Raw genomic sequence first — 14,000 nt, forward strand, 5'->3', positions numbered from 1 at the left:
TGCTAACAAGAGTTGCTGATTTTCAGTTCAGCTTTTTTTCTCGTTTTGAGGATGGGAGTGATAATTTCCAAGCTCTTTATATGTCAGATTGGAAACCAGAATCTCCTCATCAGCTTCTTGGAATGGACGAATGTAGGCATTCACTGTTAATAATGTTAGCATATTGTCAGAGAAATAGGTGATGTAATTAGTTTCTCATATTACCAATTTTTAATTCATTATCTCAACATTTTAATTTTGGTGAGATACTTTGCAGTGTGATTTTATCTCAAATATTGGCAGAAGGAGAAGAATAATTTTATACTTTTAACTGCGTTTAAAGACATTTTAAATATTTATTTAAAATATAAATATTTTAAATATTTATACATATTTTGTTTGGGAGGATGATGCAAATGTTTTACATTTTATATATAGATATTTTTATGAAACCCAGTTTTAATAATTTAGAGTTTTATGCCTATGTTTTCTAGTGAAGATTTTGAAATTGGAAACTGATTTTTAGATTAATATCAACATTTATGATACAAACTTGTCACTGATTAAGAGCAACATGATTTCTTGCAGATTTTCACCCAGGACTTCTTTAACAAGTAAATGAGCTCATTTACATATTTATTTCTGTATTTCTTGTTTTTAGCAAACTATTCTTTGGTGAAGGGTCATTTTAATTGTTCTTTATTTTAATGAGCTTATATGGTAATCTTTCTTTGCCATTATCTTTTTATCTTTTTGTGAATGTTTTGTTCTAAAAAGAGATTTTTGTCTTTTTCTCAAAGAAATACAAGTTTTCTAAATACAATTCAGTGTCACTATAGTTTGCTTGTGTTTGAATGTTTATATGACATTTGGTGTCAAAATAACAATCTTTTAAATATTAATCCATTTTGTGACTATACTTAAATTCTAAATGATGTGACTTTCGTTCTTGCAAATAAGATATTACACTCTGAATTTTATAAAGAGAATACAGGATATAATTTTATTGTTAATATAGAAATGTATACCAGTTATATTTGTTATTGTGACACAAATATGTCTAAGGGTATGCCTTTCATTTATTGCTATATCATTAAAAAATGAACACAGTGTGAAAGTGAATCAATTTGATCTAAAGAGAATTTAATTTACAGTGTTAGGTATAGCCTTCTAATGAAAGTCTAGGATTTTGCTGACCAGTTTTCATGACTAATTATTAGTTTCCCTTTGAGAAGGTAAAAACTAATAAACTGATCATGTAGTCATAAGTTTACCTCTTAGGATAAGTTCTAGGAAATTGTGAGAAGTCAAATTTTAGAGGTCTTTTTTTTTTTTTTTTTTGAGTTGAGCTTTTTGGATGAGTAGGATTTTTTTTTCTTTTTTTGGATTTTTTTTATTATTATACTTTAAGTTCTAGGGTACATGTGTATAATGTGCAGGTTTGTTACATATGTATACTTGTGCCATGTTGGTGTGCTGCACCCATCAACTCGTCAGCACCCATCAACTCGTCCTTTATATCAGGTATAACTCCCTCAGAGGCCTTTATTATGCTTGTGTATGATTTTTCTCTACCTTATAATATCCAGTCTTATTTCATTTTGATATTCAGTGATCTATATTGGGTCAGTCTCCCTTAATTTCCTGAATATTGTGAGAGCAGTACACACTAATAGGTCTGTAGAAGGAATAATTTAATTTTAATAAAGGAATGTTAAAAAATGAATAATATTAATCCCAAGAATGACTCACTAAATGTGTGCCACATGAGGTGGAAGTTTTTTTTTAGTTAGGTGTACCTAATTTTTCATATCATATGCATCATGAATTAATTGTCTCCTTTTTTTTTCTTCAACTTTTATTTTAAGTTCAGGAGTACATGTGCCAGATGTTCAGGTTTGTTACACAGGCGAATGTGTCCCATGGTGATTTGCTGCACACATCATCCCACAACCTGTGTATTAAGCCCAGCATTCATTAGCTATTCTTCCTGATGTTCTACCTGTCTCCACACCCAGCTCCAGCAGGCCCCAGTGTTTGTTGTTCCCCCCGTGTGTCCATGTGTTCTCATCATTCAGCTCCGACTTAAAAGTGAGAACATGTGGTGTTTTAGTTTTCTCTTCCTGTGTTGGTTTGCTGAGGATAATACCTTTCAGCTTTATCCATGTCCCTGCAAAGGACATGATTTGGGCTGAGACAATGGGGTTTTCTAGATATAGGATCATGTCATCTGCAAAGAAACATAATTTGACTTCCTCTCTTCCTATTTGAATACTATTTATTTTTTTCTCTTGCCTGATTGCCCTGGCCAGAACTTGCAATAGTATGTTGAATAGGAGTGGTAGGAGAGAGCATCCTTGTCTTGTGCTCATTTTCAAGAAGAATGTTTCCACCTGTTGCCTATTCAGTATGATATTGGCTGTGGCTTTTTCATGTATGGTTCTTATTATTTTGAGGTATGTTTCTTCAATACCTAGTTGATTGAGAGTTTTTAACATGAAGGGATTTTGAATTTTATTGAGGGCCTTTTCTGCATCTAATTAGACAAATTATGCATTTTTTTACCTTCAGTCCTGTTTATGTGATGAATTACATTTATTTATTTTTGTACGTCAAACCAAACTTTTATTTTGGGAATGAAGCCTACTTTATCATGGTGGATATGCTTTTTGATGTGCTGCTGAATTCGGTTTGCCAGTATTTTGCATTGATGTTTGACAATTTTTCCATCGATGTTCATCAAGGACATTGGCCTGAAGTTTTTTGTTGTTGTTGTATCTGTGCCAGGTTTTGGTATCAGTGTGATGTTTTTCCATTGATGTTCATCAAGGACATTGGCCTGAAGGTTTTTTATGTTGTTGTATCTGTGCCAGGTCTTGGTATCAGTATGATGTTGGCCTCATAGAATGAGTTAGAGCAGAGACCCTCCTTTTCAATTTTTTGGAATAGTTTCAGTAGAATGGTACCAGCTCTTATTTGTACCTCTGGTAGAATTCAATTGTGAATCCATCTCGTCCTGGGCTCTTTTTGAGTTGGTAGGCTATTTGTTCCTGCCTCAATTTCAGAACTTATTATTGGTCTATTAACAGATTCAATTTCTTCCTGGTTCAGCATTGGGTGGGTGTATGTGTCCAGACATTTATTCATTTCTTATATATTTTCTAGTTTATGTGCGTAGAGGTGTTTATAGTATTCTCTGATGGTTGTTTATGTTTCTCTGGGGTCAGTGGTGATATCCCTCTTATTTCTGATTGTGTTTATTTGATTCTTCTTTCTTTTTTATTAGTCTATCTAGTGGTCTATTATATTAATTAAAAAAAAACTCAGCTGCTGGTTTCATTTTTTTTTTTTTTTAAGAATTGCTTTTTAATATTTGTATCACCTTCAGTTCAGTTCTGATCTTGGTTATTTCTTGTCTTCTTTAAGCTGTGGAGCTTTCTCTTGGTTTGCCAGTTCTTTTAGGTGTGATGTTAGGTTGTTAACTTGAGATGTTTCTAGCTTTTTAATGTGGGCATTTAATGCTATAAATTTCCCTCCTAACACTGCTTTTGCTGCATCTCAGAGTTTCTGGTACATTGTGTCTTTGTTCTCATTAGTTTCAAAGAAGTTTCTTATTTTTCCCTTAATTTCATTATTTACACAGGAGTCATTCAAGACAGGTTGTTCAATTTCAATGTAATTGTGTGTTCTTGAGTGATTTTCTTATTCTTGAGTTCTAATTTGATTGTGCTATAGTCTGAGAGAATGTTATTATTTCAGCTCTTTTATATTTGCTGAGGAGTGTTTTACCTCAGATTATGTAATACATTTTAGTTAGATAAAATTAAGTGCCATGTGGTGATGAGAAAAATGTATATTCTGTTCTTTTCTTGGTGGAGAGTTCTGTAGGTATCTATCAGGTCTACTTGATTCAGTGCTGAGTTCAGGTCCTGAATATCTTTGGTAATTTTCTGTCTCAATCTGTCTCATATTGACAGTGGGGTGTTAAAGTCTCCCACTGTTTTTGTTTGGGAATTTTAAGTCGTTTTGTCTCTAAGAACTTGCTTTGTGAATCTGAATGCTCCTGTATTGGGTGCATTTGTATTTAGGATAATTAACTCTTCTTGTTGAATTGAACCCTTTATCATTCCATAATAACCTTCTTTGTCTTTTCTGATCTTTGTTGGTTTAATGTTTTTGTTTTGTCGGAAACTAGAATTGCAACCCCTGTGTTTTCTGTTTTAAATTTGTTTCGTAAATTTTCCTCTATCCCTTTATTTTGAGCCTATTATGTGTCTTTGCATGTGAGATGGGTCTCTTGAAGACAGCATACCAATGGGTCTTGGTTTTATATCCAGCTTGCAATTTTGTGTCTTTTAATTGGGTCATTTAGCCCATTTACATTTAAGGTTAGTATTGTTATTTGTGAATTTGATTCTGTCATCATGATGCTAGCTGGTTATTTTGCATACTTGTTTATGTGGTTGCTTCATAATGTCACTGTTCTGTGTACTTCAGTGTGTTTTTGTAGTGGGTAGTAATTGTTTTTCCCTTTCATATTTAGTGCTTTGTTCAGCAGCTCTTGCAAGGCAGGCATGGTGATGGAAATTCCCTAAGCATTTGATTGTCTGAAAAGGATCCCTTTTCTCCTTCACTTACGAAGTTTAGTTTGAGTGAATATGCAATTCTGGGTTGGAATTTCTTTTCTTTAAGAATGTTGAATATTGGCCCCTAATCTTTTCTGACTTCTAGAGTTTTTGCTGAGAGGTCCTTTGTTAGTCTGATGGGCTGCATTTTGTAGGTGACCTAACCTTTCTATCTGGCTGCCTTTAACATTTTTTCTTTCATTTGTATATTGCAGAATCTGATTATTATGTGTCTTGGGGTTGATCTTCTCATGGAGTAACTTACTGGGGTTCTCTGTATTTCCTGGATTTGAATGTTGGCCTTTCTCTGTTGGGGAAGTTCTTCTGGATGATATACTTAAGTATGTTTTGCAACTTGGTTCCATTCTCCCCATCTCTTTCAGGTACCCTAGTCAGTCTTGGGTTCCATCTTTTTAAAGAATTTCAAATTTTTTGGAGGTTTTGTTCATTTCTTCTCATTCTTGTTTATTTTTTTTCTGTTCTTGTATGTCTGTCTTATGTCAGAATGATACTCTTCAAGCTCTGAGATTCTTTGCTTGATCTGTAGTTCTCATGTTGTGTTTTTCAGCTCCATCAGGTTGGTGATATTCCTCTCTAAACTGGCTGTTCTGGCTATCAGCTCCTGTATTGTTTTATCATGATTCTTAGCTTCTTTGCATTGGGTTACAACATGCTCCTTTAGCTCAGCAAAGTTTGTTATTATCCACCTTCTGAAGCCTACTTGTCACTTCATCCATCTCAGCCTCAGTCCAGTTTGTGCCCTTGCTGGAGAGGTGTTTTGGTCATTTGGAGGAGAAGAGCCATTCTGGCTTTTTGAGTTTTTAGCATTTTTTTGTTAATTCTTTCTTTATGGGCTTACCTACCTTTGGTCTTTGGGGTTGGTGACCTTTGGTTTGGGTTTTTCTGGGGTCTTTTCTATTGATTTTGTTGTTTTTTTCTGTTTGTTTTTCTTTAAGTGATGGCACTGTTTCGTGGGGCTGCTGTGGTTTGCGAGGGGTCCCCTTCAGGCCCAAGTTGCCTTCGTTTTTCTCCTACCGAGTTATCACCAGTGAAAGCTGTGAACCAGCAAGATGGCAGCCTTCCCTTTTTTCTGGAAGCTTTGTTTCAGTGGGGCACTGACCTGTTGCTGGCCCAAATATACCTGTAGGAGGTGACTGGAAACTCCTGCTGGGAGGTCTCACCCAGTTAGGAGGAACAGGATCAGGGATCTGCCTAAAGAAGCAATCACGCGGGCCTTTGGTAGAGCAGGTATGCTGCATTCAGGGGTCCCTTCTTTGTCTGGACCATTTGAATTCTCCAAAGCTGACAGGCTGGAATGGCTGAGTCTACTGAACCACAGAGACAGAGAACCACTGGGAGCTTCATCCCTGAGAAAGATCAAAGCTGTGTCCAGAGAATCCTTGCTGGAGTGGCTGAAGCCATCACAGGGAGGTCTTGCCAAGTGAGGATGAATGAATCGGGTTCCGCTTAAAGGAGCAGTCTGGCCATGATCCATCAAGGCAGCTATGCTGCTCTCTGGGGGACCCCTCCTCGTCCAAACTGCCTGTATTCTTCAAAGTTGGCAGGCTGAAATGACTGAGTCTACTGAACCACAGAGATGGTGGTCACCCACCCCCCTGGGAACTCAGTCCTGACTCAGGCAGACTCCAACCTGCTGCTACCAGCTGGCTGGAATTCCAGGCCAGTGGGTCCCAACTTGTGAGGCACCATGGAAGTGGGGCCCACAGAATGATGCCACTTTGCTTCCTGGACTTAGTCCCCTTCCTGGGGGCATTCACACATGGATCTCCTGCCTTGCCACAGATTCCGGGGCCAGAGTATGCAAAACTCCTGGGTCTCTCTGTGTTTCTAAGCAGCCGCTCTGCTGAAACTTCACATAGCTCAGTGTATTGGACCCAAAGCCCTGGTGATGTGGGTTCACGAGGAGATCTCCTGATCCATTGGTTGCAAAGATCTGTGGGAGAAGCATGGTTTCCTAGTCAGGTCACACAATCACTGACCACTTCCCTTGGCTCTGTGCTGCTCCCAGGTGTGCTATTGCTCCACCCTGCTTCTCTTTATTCTCTGAGGGTCAAGTTGTTTGCTTAGTTTCAATGTGAGAAATCAGATATTTCAGTTGAAGGTGCTGAACTGACTTGCTCCTTTCATTCCTCTCCTTGAGCGCTGTGGACTGCAGCTGCTTTCAATCGGCTGTCTTAGCTTTCCACAACTGTCTACTTCTAAATCAGTTTCTGACTGTGAATTTTTAGATTTTTGTAATATAAAAATATCTTCTCATCTCAGAGAATTAGAAAGCAGTTTTTTCTATATGCTATTTTAGACAAGACTTTATTGAACTCAGCAGAACCAGAAGTGAAGCACTGACTTATTATAGTTATTTATATACCATTTATTTAAATTCATTTTCAGTCTGGAATAGTTGTTTGCATAATTAACTTATGAATATTTCTAATTTAATATACAGTTATTTTAATAGCTATTTTAAGAGAGTTTGCATACTTGCCCTCCCCCACCCCCTATTCCTTTCTCTGCTTCTTTAGGCATAAAGAAATTCATTTGTAAGCCTTTAAAAAACACATTCATAAAACTCTATGTTTTATTTAAAATACTTATGCCTTACCTCAATATTAAGGAAAATTAAGAAAAGGAAATCTATTTGTGCTTAACCAAATGTAATTGTGTTTAATACAGTATGTTAATATAATTATTTTAAAATCTTTAATATCAATAAAAATATTCAGAAAACTTCAGGACTAAATCATTGCTTTAAAACAGAGGTAGAATTTTAATATTAGTTTTCTGTTGAGAACAAATGATTCAATTTCTCTTTTTTTGTGTAAAATTGAAATGTATAATTTCAATATATGGCAAAGCACTAAGTCTTTCTATATAAAATTCTTATTTTTGGTGTCCATTTTATATGAACACAAATTTGTAAATAGAAATCTCTTCATAGTACAGTGCACTCAGTTGTGCAAACTTATCTTTTTAGGGTCAAAGAAGAACACAAACCACAGCTGACACAGTAAGTAAATGTATTAAGAGTGTAGTAGGCTTGACTTCTGTACTTTTGCCACATACTGCTTTCTGGTATTAGCTTATACTAATACTGGATAGGCTGCAGCTAGTGTGTCTTCTGCTTTCTGACTCTCTGGCTTGTAAGAGAGCTGCCTGCAGCTTCTTACTTCACCCACATAGTGACTGGATGTAGTTTTTTGCTGCCTGCTTGTGGACTAGTTAAGTGTTCAAATTTAATTTCCCTACATTTTGACTGCCTGGATAATTGGAGCTCACATTACCATTGGCTGTAGCTTTTGTGCCTGTGTATTTTTATTATGGATAAGAAAACATTAACCTACATTGTTATTCATTTGGTTATTCAGTCACATTATTTGCTTATTTAAACAGGTGGTTTCCCTTTAGTGGAATCACTGAACTGGTAAATAACGTTCTTCAGCCCCAGCAAAAACAACAAAATGAAAAGGAGCCCCAGACGTAAGTAAGCTGATCTATATAGACTAAATATTATCTCTGATAGTATAACATACTGAAAAGTATGTGTTAAAATACTGTCTTTGGAATAGTATGCCCTCAGAAAGGAAATTGATACTATTACCCTTAATGGAAATCTAAAAAGATGGCAAGGATAATTAATAGGGTAGTAAAAAAGAAGAGGTAATTCCCCCTACCCTGCTATATTTTAGTATAAATAATGTAAGCCATACTTATTCAGTAAAACATCCTTTTCCAACAATGCAATATATAACTAGAGTGTGTTTCTTTCAAAAATTGTTCTAGAGAATGTGAAAAGACATTAACCCCCAAATTCAATCTTTGGTCAAATAGTTTGGGAAAGGTGGTTTTAAAAAAGGTTTTGCAAGTTTCTTTATTATAATTATTCTGAGAACCCAAATATGCTCCAAGGGTATTAGAACATACACTGTTTAATACATTTATTTGACCACTGAATCCTGTTTTTACTAAACATTTCATTAGGTTATGAAATATAATTTGGGAAATGTGGCAATATATTCTCACACTGACCTGAAACATTAAAGAAGTATTGATTTCATTTTTTTGGTTAATAGATTAAAAACACTGTTTAGAAAATTGTTCACTTCTGTATCATTTTAATTTTGTGCAAGCAATATTATTTATGTTGTGAAGTTGAGGTAGCTCAGGATGTGAGAGAGACCGCATATATTTAAATTCCAGTCTTCTGACAGTTGCCATAATATTCAGAGGTGCTCCAACCACTTAGCCTCAGTGCTTCCTTTTGAATTATGACTTCGGAGAAGCTGGTTTGGTTGTAGGAATGGACAAGTTGAAAAGTGATATGGAGAGAATGAGAATGACAAGTATGATGAAACCTCAGAAAAACATTCATGTTTTGCCTTTAATGCAGAGTAAAAGATAAACATCCTTTTTGTCTTGTTGCTATTGATGAGGATAATCTCCTCATCCATTTTATGCTACTTTGCATACATTTTATGTTATATTTTGTCAGGGTTTGAGTTTCAACTGAAGTAAAAGTATGATGTGATATACTCTTCCTAATAGTTAATATGTAGTTCTCAAATTGGAACTTTTCCTGTACTTAAGGTCATTGAAGTCAGGCCAGTATTTGTCTTGCCTACTGTTTTATTCTTGGCATTTAGCAGAATGCCTAATACATAGTAGGAACTCAATAAATATTTCTTCATAATTGATTTATCATATTTTATCCTTTTATGATACAGGAGTTTTATGACATAAGGAGTAAAATTAAATTTAATAATTTCTTTTCTAACTAGCAAGCATTATATTAAAATGCCACACAATGTCATTGTTTTGCTTTTTCACTATGGCACTGAAGCTTAAAATAAAATAAAATGGAGAAACCAATAACAAAACATAATTAGATATAATTTTGTCTTGGTTTTAAATGAGTTCAGTTATGTATCTTGTGTGTGAGGTTTTGAAAATAATCAAGATTGTGCCATATTATGTATTAGATTACCGTGGCCATTAAATAAAATGACAGATATTTTATGACTTTAAAAAAATGATATTTAGACTGGGCGCGGTGGCTCACGCCTGTAATCCCAGCACTTTGGGAGGTCGAGGTGGGAGGATCACGAGGTCAGGATATCGAGACCATCCTGGCTAACACGGTGAAACTCCATGTCTACTAAAAATACAAAAAATTAGCCAGGTGTGGTGGCGGGCGCCTGTAGTCCCAGCTACTCAGGAGGCTGAGGCAGGAGAATGGTGTGAACCTGGGAGGCAGAGCTTGCAGTGAGCCGAGATTGTGCCACTGCACTCCAGCCTGGGTGACAGAACGAGACTCCGTCTCAAAAAAAAAAATGATATTTAGATTACTGTAACAAAGTGACATTTGATCGGCATAAACACAAAAGAAATCACTTTAATAATAAATATAATCTAATCTGCTTTGATTTTTGGATAGGAAGATGGTAGAAAAAAATAGCACTTTTGGATGATTTAAAAATTAATTCTTGATTAATTGGTATTATTTCAATTAAGATGTCTTTGACCACTAATTCATTCTTCTTCTATGATTTATGTAGTTTTAAAAATTCAGAATCAATATATTCTCTTAATAGTTACATTCTTCATCTTACATTCTTGTTACATTGAAGATTTTTAGTATTTGTTTTTCTAGAAGCCTTCCTTTTATCTTTCTGAACCACAGACCAGGGTTACTTTGGAATGCCCTTTAATTCACTTACTCTCTGTTTGAAGTTATAAGCCTTCTTCTTTCTAGGTTATCTTGTTTCTTTCCCAATATGAATACTGTCTGAGTGGGATAACTTCCTATCTGCTTACTTTCTATTATTCATCCATAAAATTATTTTGGGGAGCTGAATTCCAGGTATTCATTTTAAGTTTTAAATGTTGAAAAGTAAGTTTTTCATATTTTGTGCAAATACTTTCATAGCAGAATAACGAAATATTCTACCAGATAGCTAGTATTAAAAATCTATTATGTTTCCTAAACAGTAGTTCCATTTTAATCAATTTATATAAATTCCATTTTGTGGTTGTTGAAAAATGTAGTGATGATGTAGGCTTCTTGAGGTCTGTATTTTTGAGGTTTGTTCATTTCATATTCTTTAGCATAACAGAAGATTTACTTATTTTGATTTTGGTAATTGATATGAAATTATAGATATAAGTAGACTATTGTATTCAACTTTTCATGAGAATTGAGGCATAGACAATTGAATGAGCCTTTTGTTTTAGTTGCCAGTTAATTCACCCTTTGTAGAAACTGCTTAATATATAAATTAGATAATTTTAATATTTCTTTCTCTTTTTTTTTGCTATCTTTTGTATCAGCATTAAAATGAGGGAAAGTTTTCTGCAAAGACAATATAACGTAACAGGTTTTATGTAAGCTATAAAACAAGCCTCTGGATAATTAAAGATGGATACTAGGAAAAATGATAAATGCCTTATAATGCGGCTGTCATTTTAACTTTGTATCTTCAATACATAGCAAAATGGTAAAGGTAATTAAGAAACTTTTCTAATGCAAATACGTTAAACTAATCAATTGGATTACTTTACTTTGAATTTTATATTTTAGTTTTATTTATGTTTTGCTATGTTTAATAAATGTATGTTTGAAATACTAGGAAAATCTAAGATTTGAATTATTGGAATTAGATAACCACCTAATATAATAATCATCTTTGGTTGTAAGGTATTTTAATAGAAACAAAATGTTAAAGGGAAGAGTGTTTTAAGCATAGGCAACATGATATGTGAAAGTCTTAAAGTAGCAAGGTCACAAAGAAGACCAACGTGGGTGTAGTATAGTAGATGAGAGGGAGTGTGGCAGGAGATGAGGTTCCAGAGGTAGGACTCAGATAGGGCGATGGTTTTACAGAGAATGATAAAGAGTTTGAATCTGAGTCTCAGTATACAGGGAAGATATTTAAGAGATTTAAACATGGGAGTGACATGATTTACTTTATTTATTTATTTTTATTTTTTTGAGACGGAGTCTTGCTCCGTCACGCAGGCTGGAGTGCAGTGGCACAATCTTGGCTCACTGCAAGCTCCGCCTCCCGGATTCAGGCCATTCTCCTGCCTCAGCCTCCTGAGTAGCTGGGACTACAGGTGCCCACCACCACGCCTGGCTAATTTTTTGTATTTTTAGTAGACATGGGGTTTCACCGTGTTAGCCAGGATGGTCTCGATATCCTGACCTTCTGATCTGCCCATCTCGGCCTCCCAAAGTGCTGGGATTACAGGTGTGAGCCACCGCACCCGGCTGGGTTTACTTTATGTATATAAAGATCATTGTGACTGCTCTATCAGTAGCATGAGTGAGAATAGAAATGGAGAGAGCAACGGAAGAGGCCTTTTTTGAAGATTTTGCTAGTGATAGTGATAACCTGGACCACACTGATTACAAAGAAGATGGAGAGAAGTAAATTGAGAATATATTTGAAGATTGAAATGATATGATTTGTCGGAGGAATGGATTTAGAAGTTGTTGAAGAAGGGAAAAGAACCAAAGATGACTCCCAGATTTCTAGTTGAAAGAATTGGGTCATGATGTTATTAAATATGATCAAGAAATGGAGAAGATGAACAGGTTGGAGGTATAAACTAAAACTTACATTCTGAACTTTTAAAATTTAAGATGCTTGTAATTATCCAGCATTAAAGGAGAGAGATGGACTGGCCAGAGATATATGTTTGAGAGTGGTTAGTATGGCACATAAGGCTAGAAAAATGCATAAAATAACCTAGAAAGAGAGTGTGTGATAAAGAGCAGACACAAAGATTTGTTAAGCTCTGAAGAATCCTTATACCTATCCTGGGTCCTGAGATAAAAAGACTGTGGTTCCTACTCTCAAATAGTTCATGGTTAAGTGGAAAAAAGAGACAAGCTGATAAGTAATTAAAAACAATCGTGTGGGGACTTCTGGTTTTCTTTTTGATAGGTGAAAGAGCGTGAAAGTTGGCACTGCTGTTCTCACAACAAGAAAAATGCTGATCTGAAAACCAGCAACTTTTCTTAAATCCATCAGAAAATTGAGGTCACAGGGCAAATCAAGCCCTGAGTATTGTAGAGAGAGGGACAAATATAAAGAATAAGTTTACTGGGTGAAGAAACCACAGATTCTGTTAGGAAAACTTAAACTATAATTGATGAACTGCTGGAAGCTGAATGTGGACTAACTTAAAAGTTAAACCTTCCTGGGGTCCTAGCCCACAATTGTGGGAAGCCCCCACAATTTTGAGGTTTTACTTCTAGGAGTACCATGAAGCTCTGAAACTGAAGATGAGAGAAAAGTCCCCTCATGCTTCCAGCTGGGGGCAGGGAAAGTAACCATCCTGAAATAGTCCAGGGGAGGAGTAACCATTTTGACATACTCCTAGAACTTTCTCTTCCCCACCTTCCCTCAAGAGAAACAACTTTACCAGAGGTGAATCAATATGAGAAAAGGAAAATAACTCCAGTCTTTAGATTTTCCGCCTCACCTAAGGGGGACAAGAAGCTGAGAATCACTTTCAGAGTCACAGCCCAAGAGCACAGGTTCACTAAAACTGAAACCTGTTCATAGGAGTAGGTTTCTCTTCCAAGTGGCAACTCAGAGATTTAGGCTGCTGCTTTCTTGTAAGCCATCTGGAACACATAGCTTCCAGAGTTGCTACACAAGTGGAAGAGAGAGAACGGAAAACTCACACTTATTCTTAATTATGTAAGACAGAAGTGTCATAGGTCACTTTTGCTCACAGATTATTGCCTAAAACTTCTCACAAGGCACTATCCTCTATGTAATGAGTTCTAGTAATACCTACAGTTAGTTTACATTTGATTCTTATTTATTGCAATGAGATAGAAATTTTAGGATGTCAAAAGATAAAGATTTGCCAGAAGAATAGTTACTGTAGCAAGGATTGCTCTGGCAACAAAATTTTTCTGGAAAGGAATTTTGAGGAAAGAGACTGTTTGCAAATAGGGTAGACATAGTTTTCAATGATAGAGGAAAGTGCATTCCAGAAAGCAAAGGGAGGATCCTAATTTTATAGCAAACGTTCCTGCCCATATTCTTAATCCAGTTTCTTTATGAAAATAAAGAATTCAAACTTGCTTCATTCTCATTGGTTAACACAGCTCAGTTCTGACTGGTTATTACAGCTGGGTTCTGATTAATTGATATAGCTGAGCCCTGATTGGTTCGTTTAGGTGAGCACAAAGTTCAATAGAGGTTTGGGTTTTCTGGAAACTCAGAGTATGTGATGACCGCTACTTAGCAAATGGCAACTTGGCTGTCTTTAAAATCTTTAAAATCTAGGCCCAGTTAGCCACTTGAGTTCCATCTTGAAGGATTAGCTCTTTCAGGTTCACATTTGTTCACAACCCCAATACAG

The 14,000-nt window shown here is 35.7% G+C and overlaps 1 protein-coding gene across 12 annotated transcripts in view; it reads left to right on the forward strand.

Annotated features, from left to right (window-relative positions):
- RIMS2 (regulating synaptic membrane exocytosis 2) overlaps positions 1–14,000 on the forward strand; it is a 775,110-nt gene that overhangs the window by 142,498 nt on the left and 618,612 nt on the right. For 2 of the 12 annotated variants that reach the window (XM_031935888.1, XM_031935883.1), the window contains exons 2-3: positions 7,597–7,629; positions 8,013–8,099. The exons of the other annotated variants lie outside the window; for them this stretch is intronic. In XM_031935888.1, coding sequence (XP_031791748.1) covers positions 7,597–7,629; positions 8,013–8,099 — 120 coding nt within the window. The remainder of the gene's footprint in view (positions 1–7,596; positions 7,630–8,012; positions 8,100–14,000) is intronic. 12 annotated transcript variants of the gene reach the window in all.

This window comes from Piliocolobus tephrosceles, chromosome 7, assembly GCF_002776525.5.
Source record: "Piliocolobus tephrosceles isolate RC106 chromosome 7, ASM277652v3, whole genome shotgun sequence".
Lineage (NCBI taxonomy): Eukaryota > Metazoa > Chordata > Mammalia > Primates > Cercopithecidae > Piliocolobus > Piliocolobus tephrosceles.